This window comes from Dama dama, chromosome 3 (genome assembly GCF_033118175.1).
Source record: "Dama dama isolate Ldn47 chromosome 3, ASM3311817v1, whole genome shotgun sequence".
NCBI lineage: Eukaryota > Metazoa > Chordata > Mammalia > Artiodactyla > Cervidae > Dama > Dama dama.
The window spans coordinates 57,429,076-57,443,107 of NC_083683.1; the positions used below are offsets into that span (position 1 = coordinate 57,429,076).

Sequence of the window (14,032 nt, forward strand, 5' to 3'; positions counted from 1 at the left end):
CTCATGGACAGAGGAGCCTTGCTGGCTACATTCCATAGGGTTGTAACTATTCACAGTGATATTCAGCTCTTTGGTCAGGTTAACTTTAGGGGAAGGTCCTTGCCTATAATGGAACATATGGGAATATGATGTCACAAGCTACTTTCTTCTTCTCACATTATCTTCCTGTGTTCTTCTACTGCTCTAGTTGTTATACCCTTAATTGGAAACTTACCAAACCTCATATAAGGATAGGCATAATTGATGTCAATGGAGTTGCCTCCTTGCGCTCCTCACCCTCCATCTGGGAATGCTCAATATCAATAAGTCATCCCTAATTTTTAAAATCTTCCATTACTCCTGTTCCTGTATACTTCCCCAGCAGTCTGAGTGAGTTATTGCATCCCTATAATTTGCCTGCCCCTGGTACATATAAAGCTTATTCATCACTCACATTTCACAAACATACAGCAAATATCCCAGTAGGCCAAGCATCATGCCATGGATTGAACAAGTATGACATAAACAAGGAGTTCACAGCCTAGGTGGGTCAACCTACATAAATAGTCACATGTAGCAAATGGGATGTCCAGAATTGGTAAATGGAACACCCACACCTATTGTGGGAATGTGGAGGGGGCCACTGAGCACAGATTGTGAGAATAAAGGTCAGAAAGATAATCAAGAACACTAATTATCTCTGTAATATTTTCAGGTTCCATGATTTGCCCTGTTGGCTGAGCTGCTTTCTCTTGAAGTAAAACTACAGTCAGCTCCATCCGGAGCATCTAACTAACTCAGAACTCACTTCTGCTATCCATATGCAGAAAATAACCAAGTGAAAGATCGGCTCTCACAGCTACCCTAACAATTCTCTATCTTGTGTTTGTGTTCTCTTTCCCTTTCTCTTTCTGTGGCTATTTTAGAGATACTTAAACAGAGATGAGTAGTTCTTCTACTGTTTCTGCCTCCATAAGGCACACCAGATCCCTTAAACTCTTCAAAAAGTGAAAACTGATGAGAAAACATCTGATATAGCAATAAAGATATTCAAGTTGTTGTTGTTTACTCAGTTATGTCTGACTCTTTGCGACCCTGTGGAGTCCTTCACTATCTCTTGGAGTTTGCTTAAACTCATATTGAGGTGATGATGCCATCCAGCCATCTCATTCTCTGTCACCACCTTCTCCTTTTGCCCTGAATCTTCCCAGCATCAGGGTCCTTTGCAGTTCGTTGACTCTTCGCATCAGTTGGCCCAAGTATTGGAGCTTTAGCATCAATCCTTCCAATGAATATTCAGCGTTGACTTCCTTTAGGATTAACTGGCTTGATCTCCTTGCAGTCCAAGAGACTCTAAAGAGTCTTCTCCAGCACCACAGTTGGAAAGCATCAGTTCTTTGGTGCTCAGGCTTCAGACACTCACATCGATACATGACTATTAGAAAAACCATAACATTGATTATATGGACCTTTGTCAGCAAAGTTATGTTTCTGCTAAATTTTATAACACCGCCTCGGTTTGTCATAGCTTTTCTTCCAAGGAGCAAGTGTCTTTTAATTTCATGGCTGCAGTCACTGTCTGCAGTAATTTTGGAGCCCAAGAAAATAAAGTCTGTCACTGTTTCCTTTCTTCCCCCCATCCATTTGCCGTGAAGTGATGGGACTAGATGTCATGATCTTAGTTTTTTGAATGTTGAGTTTGAATTTATTCTGTTTGTATATTTCCAAACTTTACCTTTTTGATGGAGAACTTTGGGGCCTTAGGTTATAATTCTGGTCAGCAACCCAACTTGGGCTTGTGATTTCCATCTTGCATTGGCAATGATCTTTCCTTCCCACTGCCAAACACTTGTTCTCTGACCAGTCTCCAGGCCTTCCTGACTCTTTAGAGTCCATCTTTACCATTCCTTCTGACAAAACTAATCTCTTTTAGTTGCTAAATATTCTTTTTTCTGCTCCTATGTGCTTCTTTTTATCTTTTTTTATTTTCTTGGCATTGGTCAGTTGTTAGGGTGATCCATACTCTGGTTCTTGGGCTGCATTTCCTCTCTTCCATCCTGCTATTCTAAGACTGGATCTAAGCTTGATCTCACTATTTGATGAATGGCTTGACTAGTGTCACTATTTCCTAGAAAACTGACTAAATCATTTCTGTTCCTTCTAGTAGCTAACAGAAGCATCTTATATCTTTTTTTTCTTTAAGTTCTTGAGTTAAGACTATTCCCTAAGTCATCTAGAGAACAATGATGACTCTTAGGCCTTGAGTTCAGTTGGTGATCAAATCTTTTGTGACATGGGTTAAAAGTTTATTCCACTTTCCCAACTTTTATCTGATGGCTCTTTAATTCAGTTTGTCCCATTCATAAGGAGTATTCTTCTACAATCTCAGTACTGTAATCTGTCACGTAAATATAATTTACATATGAAATAAACTTAAATAAGCTTTGAATTTAAATTGAGTTACCTGGATTGAAAATGTTAATTTTCAATACTTCTGTTTATTAAGTATATGAGCTTGGACAAATTACCTGACATCTTTGATCTTTAGTGTTCATCTGTAAAAATGAGATAACACCCACTAGTGTCAAAGAATTTTTGTTGTTATTGCTGTTCAGTCACTAGGTCATTTTCAACTCTTTTCAACCCCATCGACTACAGCTTGCCAGGCTTCCCTGTCCTTCACTATCTCCCAGAAGTTGCTCAGATTCATGTCCTTTGAGTTGGTGATACTATCTAGCCATCTCATGTTCTGTTGCCCGCTTCTCCTTTATCTTCAATCTTTCCCAGTATCAGGGTCTTTTCCAGTGAGTCGGCTCTTTGAATCAGGTGGCCAAAGTATTGGAACTTCAACTTCAGCAGCAGTCCTTCTAGTGAATAATCAGGGTTGCTTTCCTTTGGGATTGACTGGTCTGACCTCCTTGCAGTCCAAGGGATGATAAAGGGTCTTCTCCAGCACCTCAATTCAAAGATATCACTTCTTCAACTGTCAGCCCTCTTTATGGTCCAGCTCTCACATCCATACATGACTACTGGAAAGACTATAGTATTGACAATACAGAACTTTGCAACTTTGTAGGCAAAGTGATGTCTTTGCTTTTCAATATGCTGTCAAGATTTGTCATAGCTTTTCTTCTAAGGAGCAAGCATCTTTTAATTTCATGGCTGCAGTCACCATCTGCAGTGACTCTGGAGCCCAAGATAATAAAATCTGTCACTGCTTCCACTTTTTCCTCTTCTATTTGCCGTGAAGTGATGGGACCAGATGCCATGATCTTAGTTTTTTGAATGTTAGTTTTAAGCCAGCTTTTTCACTCTCTTCTTTCACTTTCATAAAGAGGCTCTTTAGTTCCTCTTTCCTTTCTGCCATTAGAGTGGTATCATCTCATCTTCATATCTGAGTTTATTGATATTTCTCCTGGCAGTCTTGACTCCAGCTTGTGATTCATCCAGCCAGGCACTTTGTGTAGTTCTTCTATGTATTCTTGCCACCCCTCTTTTTAATCTCTTCGGTTCTGTTAGGTCCTCACCATTTTTATACTTTATTTTACACATCTTTGTGTGAATGAAATGTTCCTTTGTTATCTCCCATTTTCTTGAAGATGTATCTAGACTTGCCCATTCTATTGTCTTCCTCCACTCCTTTACACTGTTCAGTTAAGGCATTCTTACCTCTCCTTGCCACCACACTCAAACTCTACATTCAGCTGGGTATATCTTTCTCCCTTGCTTTTTGCTTCTCTTCTTTCCTCAGCTATGTGTAAAACTTTCTCAGACACCACTTTATTTTCTTGCATTTCTTTTTCTTTGGGATGGTTTTGGTTACCGCCTCCTGTCCAGTACTATGAACGGTAGTTCTTTAGGCACTCAGTCTGCCAGATCTAATCCCTTGAATCTATTCATCACTTCCACTGTGTAATCATAAGGGATTTGATTTAGGTCGCACTTGAATGGCCTAGTGGTTTTCCCCACTTTCTTCAATTTAAGCCTGAATTTTGCAATAAGAGCTGATGATCTGAGCCACAGTCAGCTCCAGGCCTTGTTTTTGCTGACTATATAGAGCTTTTCCATCTTCAGCTGCAAAGAATATAATCAGTCTGATTTCAGTATTGACCATTTGGTGATGTCCATGTGTAGAGTAGTCTCTTGTGTTGTTGGAAGGGGATGTTTGCTATGACTAGTATATTATCTTAACAAAACTCTGTTAGCCTTTGCCCTGTCTCATTTTGTACTCCAAGGCCAAACTCGCCTGTTACTTCAGGTATCTCTTGATTTCTTACATTTGCATTCCAATACTCTTTGATGAAAAGGACATCTCTTTTTTGTTTTAGTTATAGAAGTTCTTATAGATCTTCATAGAACCATTCAACTGCTGCTTCTCCAGCATCAGTGGTTGGATCATAGACTTGGATTATTGTGATTTTGAATGATTTGCCTTGGAAATGAACCGAGATCATTCTGTTGTTTTTGAAACTGCACCCAAGTACTGCATTTCAGATGCTTATATTGACTATGAGGGGTACTCTATTTCTTCTGAAGAATTCTTGCCCACAGTATAAAGATAATGGTCATCTGAATTAAATTCATCCATTCCCATCCATATTAGTTCACTGATTCCTAAGATATTGATGTTCACTCTTCCCATCTCCTGCTTGACCACATCCAATTTACCTTAATTCATAGACCTAACATTCCTGGTTCCTACGCAATATTGTTCTTTATAGCATTGGACTTTACTTTTACCACCAGACACATTCACAACTGTGCATCATTTCTACTTTGGCCTCTTCATTCTTTCTGGAGCTATTAGTAATTGCCCTCTGCTCTTCCCCAGTAGCTCACTGGCCTCCCTCTGACCTGGGAGGCTCATCTTCCAGTGTGATGTCTTTTTGCCTTATCACACTGTTTGTGGGGTTCCTGTGGCAAGAATGCTGGAGTGGTCTGCCATTCTCTGGAGGCTTAGTTGGTAGAGAATCTCCCTGCAGTGCGGGAGACCCAGGTTTGATCCCTGGGTGGAGAAGACTCCTTGGAGAGGGAAATTGCAATCCACTCCAGTATTCTTGACTGGAAAATCTGATGGACAGAGTGGCCTGGTGAGCTACAGTCAATGGGGTCCAAAAGAGTCAGACACGACTTAGTGACTAAACCACCACTTGTCATTCCCTTCTCCAGTTGACCACTTTGAGCCATGAACTATGAACCGTGCCTCTTGGGTGGCCCTGCACAACATGGCTCATTGCTTCATTGAGTTACACAAGCCCCTTTGCCATGAAAAAACTGTGATTTATGAAGAGGAAAGAATTATTATGGGGCTCCGATAAAGGACAGGATGTATAAAATCTTAAATTGAAAAATGCTATAAAGGTCTAACATGTTATTATTATCTAGTTATAAGTTCTCACATTGTGTTTTTATCTACCAAATTCTACTCTAATCCATATTTTAATCAATAATTTCTCTTAGGAAGGCATTCATTCACAGCTGCTTAATGCAAATTATGTCAATGTATTACCCCACATAGGAATGTTTATATTTTAAGTTTTATCATTTTAATTACAAAATAGTAACTGGTTACCTTTTAGTAAACTTATACATCACATTATTTCTTGTGAAATGATAATAGTCACTAATTAATCCTAGTTTTCTGAGGTTTAAAGTTTTTTGTAGAAATTTCTGAAAATATAGGAAAGTATTAAAAAAGTTAAAATCATCCAGAGTCATCATTCTAAGAAATGATGTTAACATTTTTGTATATCACAAAAGAATATTTTTTTTCAGTGCATACTTTTGTAAAATTTTTATCACATTGTATATATTGCTTTGCTATTTATTCTTTGAAATATAATAAGATGTTAGGAGCATTTTAAAGTGCTATTAAATATTTTTTCTAACATGAGTTTTGCAGGACTCCATGAGTACTATCTCATGGTTGTAATTTATTTAACTAAACACCTGCAATTAGATAATTATATTTTTTCAACTTTTCAATAATAGTTACTATTTGTTAAAATATTCCTAGATAAATTTTAAATTCATTGTGTATCATCCTCATAACTATGCTAGAGAAGTATATATTTTCATCTCTTTTATGGAAGAAAAAGTGGAAGCTTTAACAGCATCATCTTTTAGGGTTCAGTGAGTGAAAAAGCTGAGATGGAACCATCAGTTTTCCTGTGTACGTCTCCTTATGCCTCACTGATTGGTCTCCAATTTAATGAAATGCAGACAATAACAAATGTGTGAGTGGGTGAGTGGAAAGAGAAGAAATTGCAAAGAGAGAGATGCTATCTCTATAGCCCTCACAAAAAGCAAGAGTGTGGTGTGGGGTTAGTGGAGTTGGAGGTGAGCCTTAAGGGTTTTAGCCTTTATTAGCACCAGGACTGAAGCATTAAAAATATGCCCTTCCCAAATGCAAACTGTTAAAATCTGGTACTAATAAATAGATTATCTGATTATTATATAAATGAGCCAATTAAAAGCAGGCCATTATTGATACTTAATTTGTATTTTAAATCATTCTTAGCATTCATTATTTTGTACTCAGGCTCTAGCTAGATATTGAAAATATGAAAAAGTGTAAATTTTGCCTTTGAGTTTTTATCATTAAGCTAATGATAATAAGCTTATTATTAATAATATTAATACTATTCTTATTAAAAGATAACAGCATTATATTCAGAATTTTCTTTAAACTGACTTTGAAATCATTTAACTTAGAAGTATGTACATTTAACAATTTTAAACATTTAAATTTTAAGCTATTTAACATTTTTAAAACATTGTAGCTGTTGCAACACTGGATATAAAGTAAAACAATTTCATTAAAGAATGTATAGGACACATAAAATATATTTACTGATTTGTGTATATTCTGTCTCTAGCTGATTTCAGCGGTGTCAGGAATAATTTTGGTAGACAGTGAAAAAACACAAAGCTGACTGTGTCTTCTAGAGCTCAGTAGCTGCAAATAATCTAGCATCTTCCTCTGAAACATTTGAACTTATGCAAAAGTACATAGTCATATAGTTTTGAAACAGAGATGAGTGTATGCTAGTAGTAATAGGTAGTACTGCTGCTACTGCTAAGTCACTTCAGTCGTGTCCGACTCTGTGCGACCCCATCCCTGGGATTCTCCAGGCAAGAATACTGGAGTGGGTTGCCATTTCCTTCTCCAGTGCATAAAAGTGAAAAGTAGTACTAGTGGGTAGCATTTTCTCCTTATAGCTCTGCCTCAATCACTCTTGGCCTTCCCAGGTGATGCTAGTGGTAAAGAACCTGCCTGGCAATGCAGGAGACATAAGAGATGTGGGTTCTGTCGCCAGATTGGAAAGATCCCTTGGAGAAGGGCATGGCACCCACTCCAATATTCTTGCCTGAAGAATCCCCTGGACAGAGGAGCCTGATGGGCTACAGTCCATAGGGTCGCACAGAGTTGGACATGACCGAAGCGACTTAGCATGCCAGTCACCCTTGTGCCAAATTGACCTGGGAAATGTATTATATTGAGGTAGTTAATCGTGTTCATGATGATTTAAATTAAAATGGACTTAAGGAACTGGCCTAGAGGAGTCTCTGAATCCCTTGTAATCTCAAGAATCAAGGCTGTTTTAGGATCTCATCATTCAGTGTTTTTGTGTGTTACTAACAGCACATGCATTATTCTTCTGTCATTGTGAGGATCACTTGAACAAACAAAAGAATGTTTTCAATTATCAGACTCAGGTTTCCTTGGTGATTTTGTCTTTTCCCTTACCATATTCAGGAACCAGATATCTTTCAGCCAGTTAGGGGTATGTTTGACTAACTCTTTGGAAATGTTATTATAGCATGATGAATAAGGAATGGAAGGAAGGGAAGCATGCTGCTTGTACATTTTAAGTTTAAATGATGAGTTTACAAAGCCAGAATAACGAGTGTCTATTGGCCAGAATGCAAGTAGTCTAATTATCACTGGCCCTTTTGAGCACAGAATGTTACTTCAAATTTATAATTATTTAATCAGGAAAATTTAAAAAATATCTCAAACACTAATGTTTGTGAACACATTTGTTAAAAAAAACTGTACTTTGTAGCAGTGTTGAAATACGTTTTGGGAAATGTTTTAGCTTGCAAAACAACTCATTTAATGTGTTCTCCATTTATTCCTAGAGTTGTCCAGTTTGCAAAGATAAAAGGTAGAATAGTAGTTTCTGGGGACTGGGAGGAGAGGGGAATGAGAAGTTATAGTGTATTTTATAAGATGGGTACAGAGTTTCAGTTGGAGAAGATGGAAAAGTTCTGAAGGTAGATGGTAGAAGTGGTTGTACAACAGTATGGATGTACTTTGTGTGGTAGAAATGTACACTTAAGTGACAGAGAGGTAAATTTTATGTTATGTATTATGTACCACAGTAATAAAATGTTTACAACTGAAATGTATGTTTATTCACTAGGGCAAAATTATTAGAAAGTGAAGCAGTGAATGAGAATCTTCGAAAAAACTTGACAAGAGCCACATCAAGATCACCATATTTCAGCGGATCATCAGCTTTCTCCCCTACTATAATATCCTCAGATAAAGAGACCATTGAGATTATAGACCTAGCTAAGAAAGATTTAGAGAAGCTGAAAAGAAAAGAAAAGAAGAAGAAAAAAAGGTAGTGTTATAAAATCACTTTTATATGAATCTCTATTATTCTCACTTTTATGATATTTTAATTTGCAGTTGCAATGAGTATATATAACCTCATATTAAAAAATGAAATGTCATTTAACATAGATTATAAGTATATACTTTTAAAGATTTATCTCTTCCTTATATGTAAAAAATTAATTTAATTACAATAATACATTAATGAATTTTATTTAGACTATGGCAAGGTAAAATTACTATTAGAAATTATTTTATTATTTCTTCAAATAGCTGCCTTTGCATTCCATTCATCTTTTCTGCAAAGCTGATTCTATCATTACTCAGTATTTTCATTTTTTCCATTTTCTAATGCAGTTAAATAGTCTCTATGATATATTCTGCTTCCTGTCTAGATTAGTTCAACTAAAGGCTAAATTAATTCATCAGGCTGTCATTTAATGTCATTTGGTCTCTTAAGTATTTTCAGCAGGACCTCTAATTTGGTTATGTCAGAGATATTTATGTTATTTCAGACTTTCTGACTCTCCCAACAAGGAGTTACTCAGCTTTTCACCACTGTTCTAAGCTTCCTTTCCCTTGCATCCTGGTAGTATCTCCCTCTGAAATCAACTGGATGCAAAGAAGAAGAGGAAAATTAAAATATAACCACTTATAATGTGTGAGTGGTTAAGACCTCATAAATTGTGTACATGTTTACATATTGATTCTATGGTGCAGTCAATTACTTACATAGAATATATTTTAAACATGTTGGTCAAATTAATTTCAAGCATTTTTGGCTAGATATTCCAACGGGGAATAGGATGTCTTATTTGTTAAATAGCTTGTTATGGAAGCGCACTTTGTAGAATTATTATTGACATTTAATCTAGTGCTACTTTGCTCTGTTTATTTAGACATTTATTTTGGCAACCAGGCATATCTTCCTTGAATAATCTGTTGATTAAAGTTGTTAAAGGTTCAAACTCTCAGAATTAATTCTGCTGTGTATCTTTGAGTTAAGAAGGGATTATTAGAATAATTAAAACCAGGAATTGCACATCCATGGTCTTAGGAGCATTGTAATTGCAATTGCATCCTTGAGATCCTAATGTCTTAATAGGTATTGCTCATGAGTGGTTGATTATGGCAGCATTAGAAATATATAATGATTAGTGTTTATGTAGGGCACTTAAAACTGTAATAGTGTTCACAGAATTATCAAAACTGGTGTGACTCAACATACTGTGGAAATGAAAATGAGACCTTTGCATATAACTTATCATTTATTTGTAAAATTCAGTTGTGTAGTTGGTCAAAATGTGAAATGGTATGACTTGATTTTAAAGGTGTAGGTAGTTTGGGTTCACGAATAGTAAGCAAGGATATATTTCTCAAGGTCATGAGTTGATTCTGCTCTTTCCTTTTGAGGTAAATTTAGAGATGTTACCATAGTCACCTGCTGGGTATGAATAATAATTAATAGGGATCCCATTAGAAACCTAGGCTCTTTTGACATTTTTATTGTGATCATAGGTACCATAAATTAATACCTCTGATGCAGGTTATTTTTGTAACAATGCAAAGTTGTAAGCTTTTTGATTGATAAATATTACTATTTTAGTCAGTTTGATAAAACATTTCATTTATGACCAATAACTTTTAGCTGTATGCATATGTAATATAAATTCTTATTTTAAAAATGTTAGTAAGCTCTCATTCTAGCTAACAGGTCTTTTGTTACGGTTGAAACAAAAATAATAAACAAAGAGGTCCAGAAATGTTTAGAATGATAGCAGCTTTACTGAAGTTAGTGATTAGTCTCTGTAGGAACTCTTTGGAGGCAGTAGGTCCTGTTGAGATGTATTGATTCTGATTGAGTTGTCTTACATGCTGCATATTTATTTATCAAATAGAGCATTGCAAGATTTGGTGCTACCTCAACTTTGCATATACAGTGAGTTCCATTTAAAATTGTTTGCAGCATGGAACTAATTTTTCTCTAGAAATTGTTACAAATGTATAATGTCCAGATTTCCTAACTCATACACATAAAACGATATTTATTTATTTTATAGTATAATACGAGCAATTCAAAAGGGAATAGGAAAAGGAAAGTAGCAGAGGGAAAAAATGAATTTCTGCCTTAGCCAGTCTCTCTTATTCCTGCTTACTGACCTCCTGTGTCCCAATGGTGCCTTGATTCATTCCTCCCTTATGAGGTCAGTTCTCATGTAATTCTTCCCTAGCCCAAAGCACTCCCAATTTCAAAATCATCTACTTCTCTCCTCTCCTTAAATTCAAAGCTGGAAACAAAGCCATCTGACTAAAGGAACTCATGCCAGTTGAAATGACTTCTAACTAATAAGATTCCTCTAGGGAGGTTCGTAATTTTGAAAGAGAAAGCATTAATCCAACTATTGAAAATGTGGGCAGCAATCTCATGAGGAAAAAAAATTAAATGGTGTAGGGCAGTTTTTTTTTTTTTTTTATCACACCTCTTTTTGGCTGAGAGTTTCCAAAACCTATCTGGAGTTTGGCCTTTGGGTTCAGTTTTGCTCAGCTGTCCCAGTTCTCATAGCTGCTTTCATTTCTCCCACTGAATCTGCAAATGTTTTAGAAGCTCCATGTCTTGTAATTTCCTTTGTTTTGTGTTGTTAGCATTTGGTTGTAGTTACTACAGGGCCTCTGACGCTGTAAGTGTTGGTTGGAAGAATGGTGACTATATCATTTTTAAGTCAGAAGCTATGTTTGTTTTCAAGGAGTATGCCCCAAATCATATTTTATGTGAATGTTTCACCCTCTTCTGCATCCAAGTTTTTATCTAAACTACAACCAATTGTTAATGTGTGTGGTTTAAAGGTTGGCGTTTCTGCCTTTCTGTGCTTATTTTCTGTTGAACTGTAAAATAATCCAAGTGTAGATAGTAAGCAGGTAAGGAAGAATACTTGAATTGACAACATTGCCTGTTTTTATTTTTTAGTTATACAAATGTTAGAATGGTTAGCAAGATTTGTCACAGGCCCCCCACCCCATTTAACTTTGCAAGAAACATAATAATGGAACTAAATGAAATAAAGACCATACTCCTTTAAATTATGGAGAATTATCAGATTATTAGTTTATGTCTCTGCCCCTCTACTGTTTTTTGAAACTATTGATTGCAGTGTTTTTTTTTTTTTAAAGAAGCAACTGGGAAGGCATCTAAAGTTTACCTGTTTATTAGCTCACATCATCCATGTGTTTTAATATAGCTCTCCTGTGTAAGGTAAACAAAATTTCTTCATGCTGAAAATAGAAAATTAGGGCTGTATGCTAGGGAACCATATTCTTTGAGCCATTATAGCTCATTATGATCAGTATAAGCCTAAATTAGATTTTTTTTTTTTGCTTTTTTTTGTGTGTATGGATAAATAAAATTTGCCTTTCACACAGTAATCCCCATATTTTGGATATCTAGCTTTAAATGGTTTGCATTATATCAATAAAAAATTCACTCATTCATCAGACTGCATTATGTTTGTATTTAGTGGTGTCAGGTTGAAACTCTAGAAACTCTAGAGAGCAATGGCTTTTCTTTCCCTTTTTCAGCCATTATACTGGACATTTTGAACCCTGATGAATATCACTCTGCAATTTTTTTTTTCTCAGAAAGATTGCTAGTCTCTTCTTGCAATAGCAGTTTATAAGTTGATTGTGAAAACAATCACAGACCTGTGAATTAAAATCACATTATAAAATTAAAATGAGAAATGCCTTGATGAAATGATGCATTACTAAGACTCCACCTATTTATTTAAAAATATTGATGATTCTGAAAAGTATTTTTGGAATTGCAGGCAGAAATATACTATGTAAAGATTGCTATATGCTTAATCAGAGCCTAGCACATCTATCTCTATCTTTTTGCCTATATGAGAGAGAATGGGTATTCAGTACATTCCATTGAGTAAAGATTCCCAATTCTGTGTATTGAATATTCTTTAAGCTTCACACTTTTAAATAAATATTTATAGTTTTTCTCATAGTTTTCTGGTTAAAAAATAATTTTACTAATGAAAAGTACTACATTTCCTATTTTATTGCTGCCTTTGCCTTAGATATAACCTTTTGATAGTCTAGTAATTAGTACAGTGATATTAATTTCAGTTAATAAAATTATAATTTTCCACTGATATCATAATCATATTCATTTGACCATAATACCATTTCATATATAATTCTGAAATAGAATTTTTAGTGATGTTCATGTGTAGTATATTAAAATATAAAACAAGTTTAAAAATTAGTATCCTAGTATATAGTATTAATGGTATTTTCAAAATATGGTATAAAGGCATTACTTTTTGAAGCTCTTTAAATGATGCCATAGAAAAGTCTTTTGTAAAGGTTTAAAAAGAAGATGATATCATTGAAAGTGAGCTTTTTTTTTTTTTTTTGGAAGCTGAGAACTTTGATCCATTTCAGGTTAAGAAAAGCAATGGCATCCAAATACTCATACTATTTATCAGCTTCATACATTGAGAATGTACATTTTATTGCTGAGTAATTTCAACTGCTAGTCTATATACTCTTCTTAGATATAATGCTGCTTGTTTTTCTACTTACTTTTTATTTATACAAAATGTATTGCCTTTTTACTGTGTATTGTCCTTTGATGATATCTTTTAAAATTTATTTTAAAGTCTTCAAGCTCATGTATCATTTTTACCTTCTTATCACTTTCGCTTTTTACTGTCTGGTTTGTCCTTCATTGGCTTGGCCTTCCAATACTGTGCCTCGTGATTTTGAAGGCTACAGAAACTTGAGGAAAGCAGTCGAGAAGAAAGAAGGTTGGAATATTTCCCAGGTTTTTTATTAAAATGTCATTTAAATACTTAGTTGCCATTCACAAAGATATGTGTTGTACAATTATAGATTATTTCAGACTATATTAACTTGGTGTTCCTAAAAATAATGATGATTTTATAAAATTAACAAAAACACTGAAAATATAAAAACTACATTTTGAGAAAAAACCCACGCCAGTTATATGAATTAAAATTCAGGCAATTTCATGTGAGTTTAGTATAGACTATTATAATTTTGATGGCTAAAAATGACCCAAGAACCCCACCATTAAACTTTTAGAATATATCTCTTGGAAACTTGTGAATAGACAGAATTATTAATTTGGTGGGAACTAACATTTTGTTGCAGCACATGCTAAGTTATGGGTGGACTCTTTCTCTTCACTTCCTTATTTTATGTATCTTTGTTAGAAAAACAACATTAAAATGGCAACACGGCAAAAGGAAACTGTGGCCTTGCTACAGACAAGATTTATAAGACATATTTAAGGTTGAATAAGAAAAACAAGTTTTGCTATTTAAATGTATCTAAAGTGAAATCAAAAGCAGGATCTTTTCCTTTTTTTTCCATTTGATATTTGAGCAAAATTTAGAA

At 35.1% G+C, this 14,032-nt stretch overlaps 1 protein-coding gene across 3 annotated transcripts in view; it reads left to right on the forward strand.

Moving 5' to 3' along the window:
- KIF21A (kinesin family member 21A) overlaps positions 1-14,032 on the forward strand; it is a 175,153-nt gene that overhangs the window by 110,578 nt on the left and 50,543 nt on the right. For 2 of the 3 annotated variants that reach the window (XM_061129892.1, XM_061129901.1), the window contains one exon: positions 8,409-8,612. In XM_061129892.1, the coding sequence (XP_060985875.1) occupies positions 8,409-8,612 (204 nt within the window). Of the gene's footprint in view, positions 1-8,408; positions 8,613-13,380; positions 13,420-14,032 lie in introns of all 3 variants that reach the window. The other variant, XM_061129910.1, reaches the window with a different exon arrangement.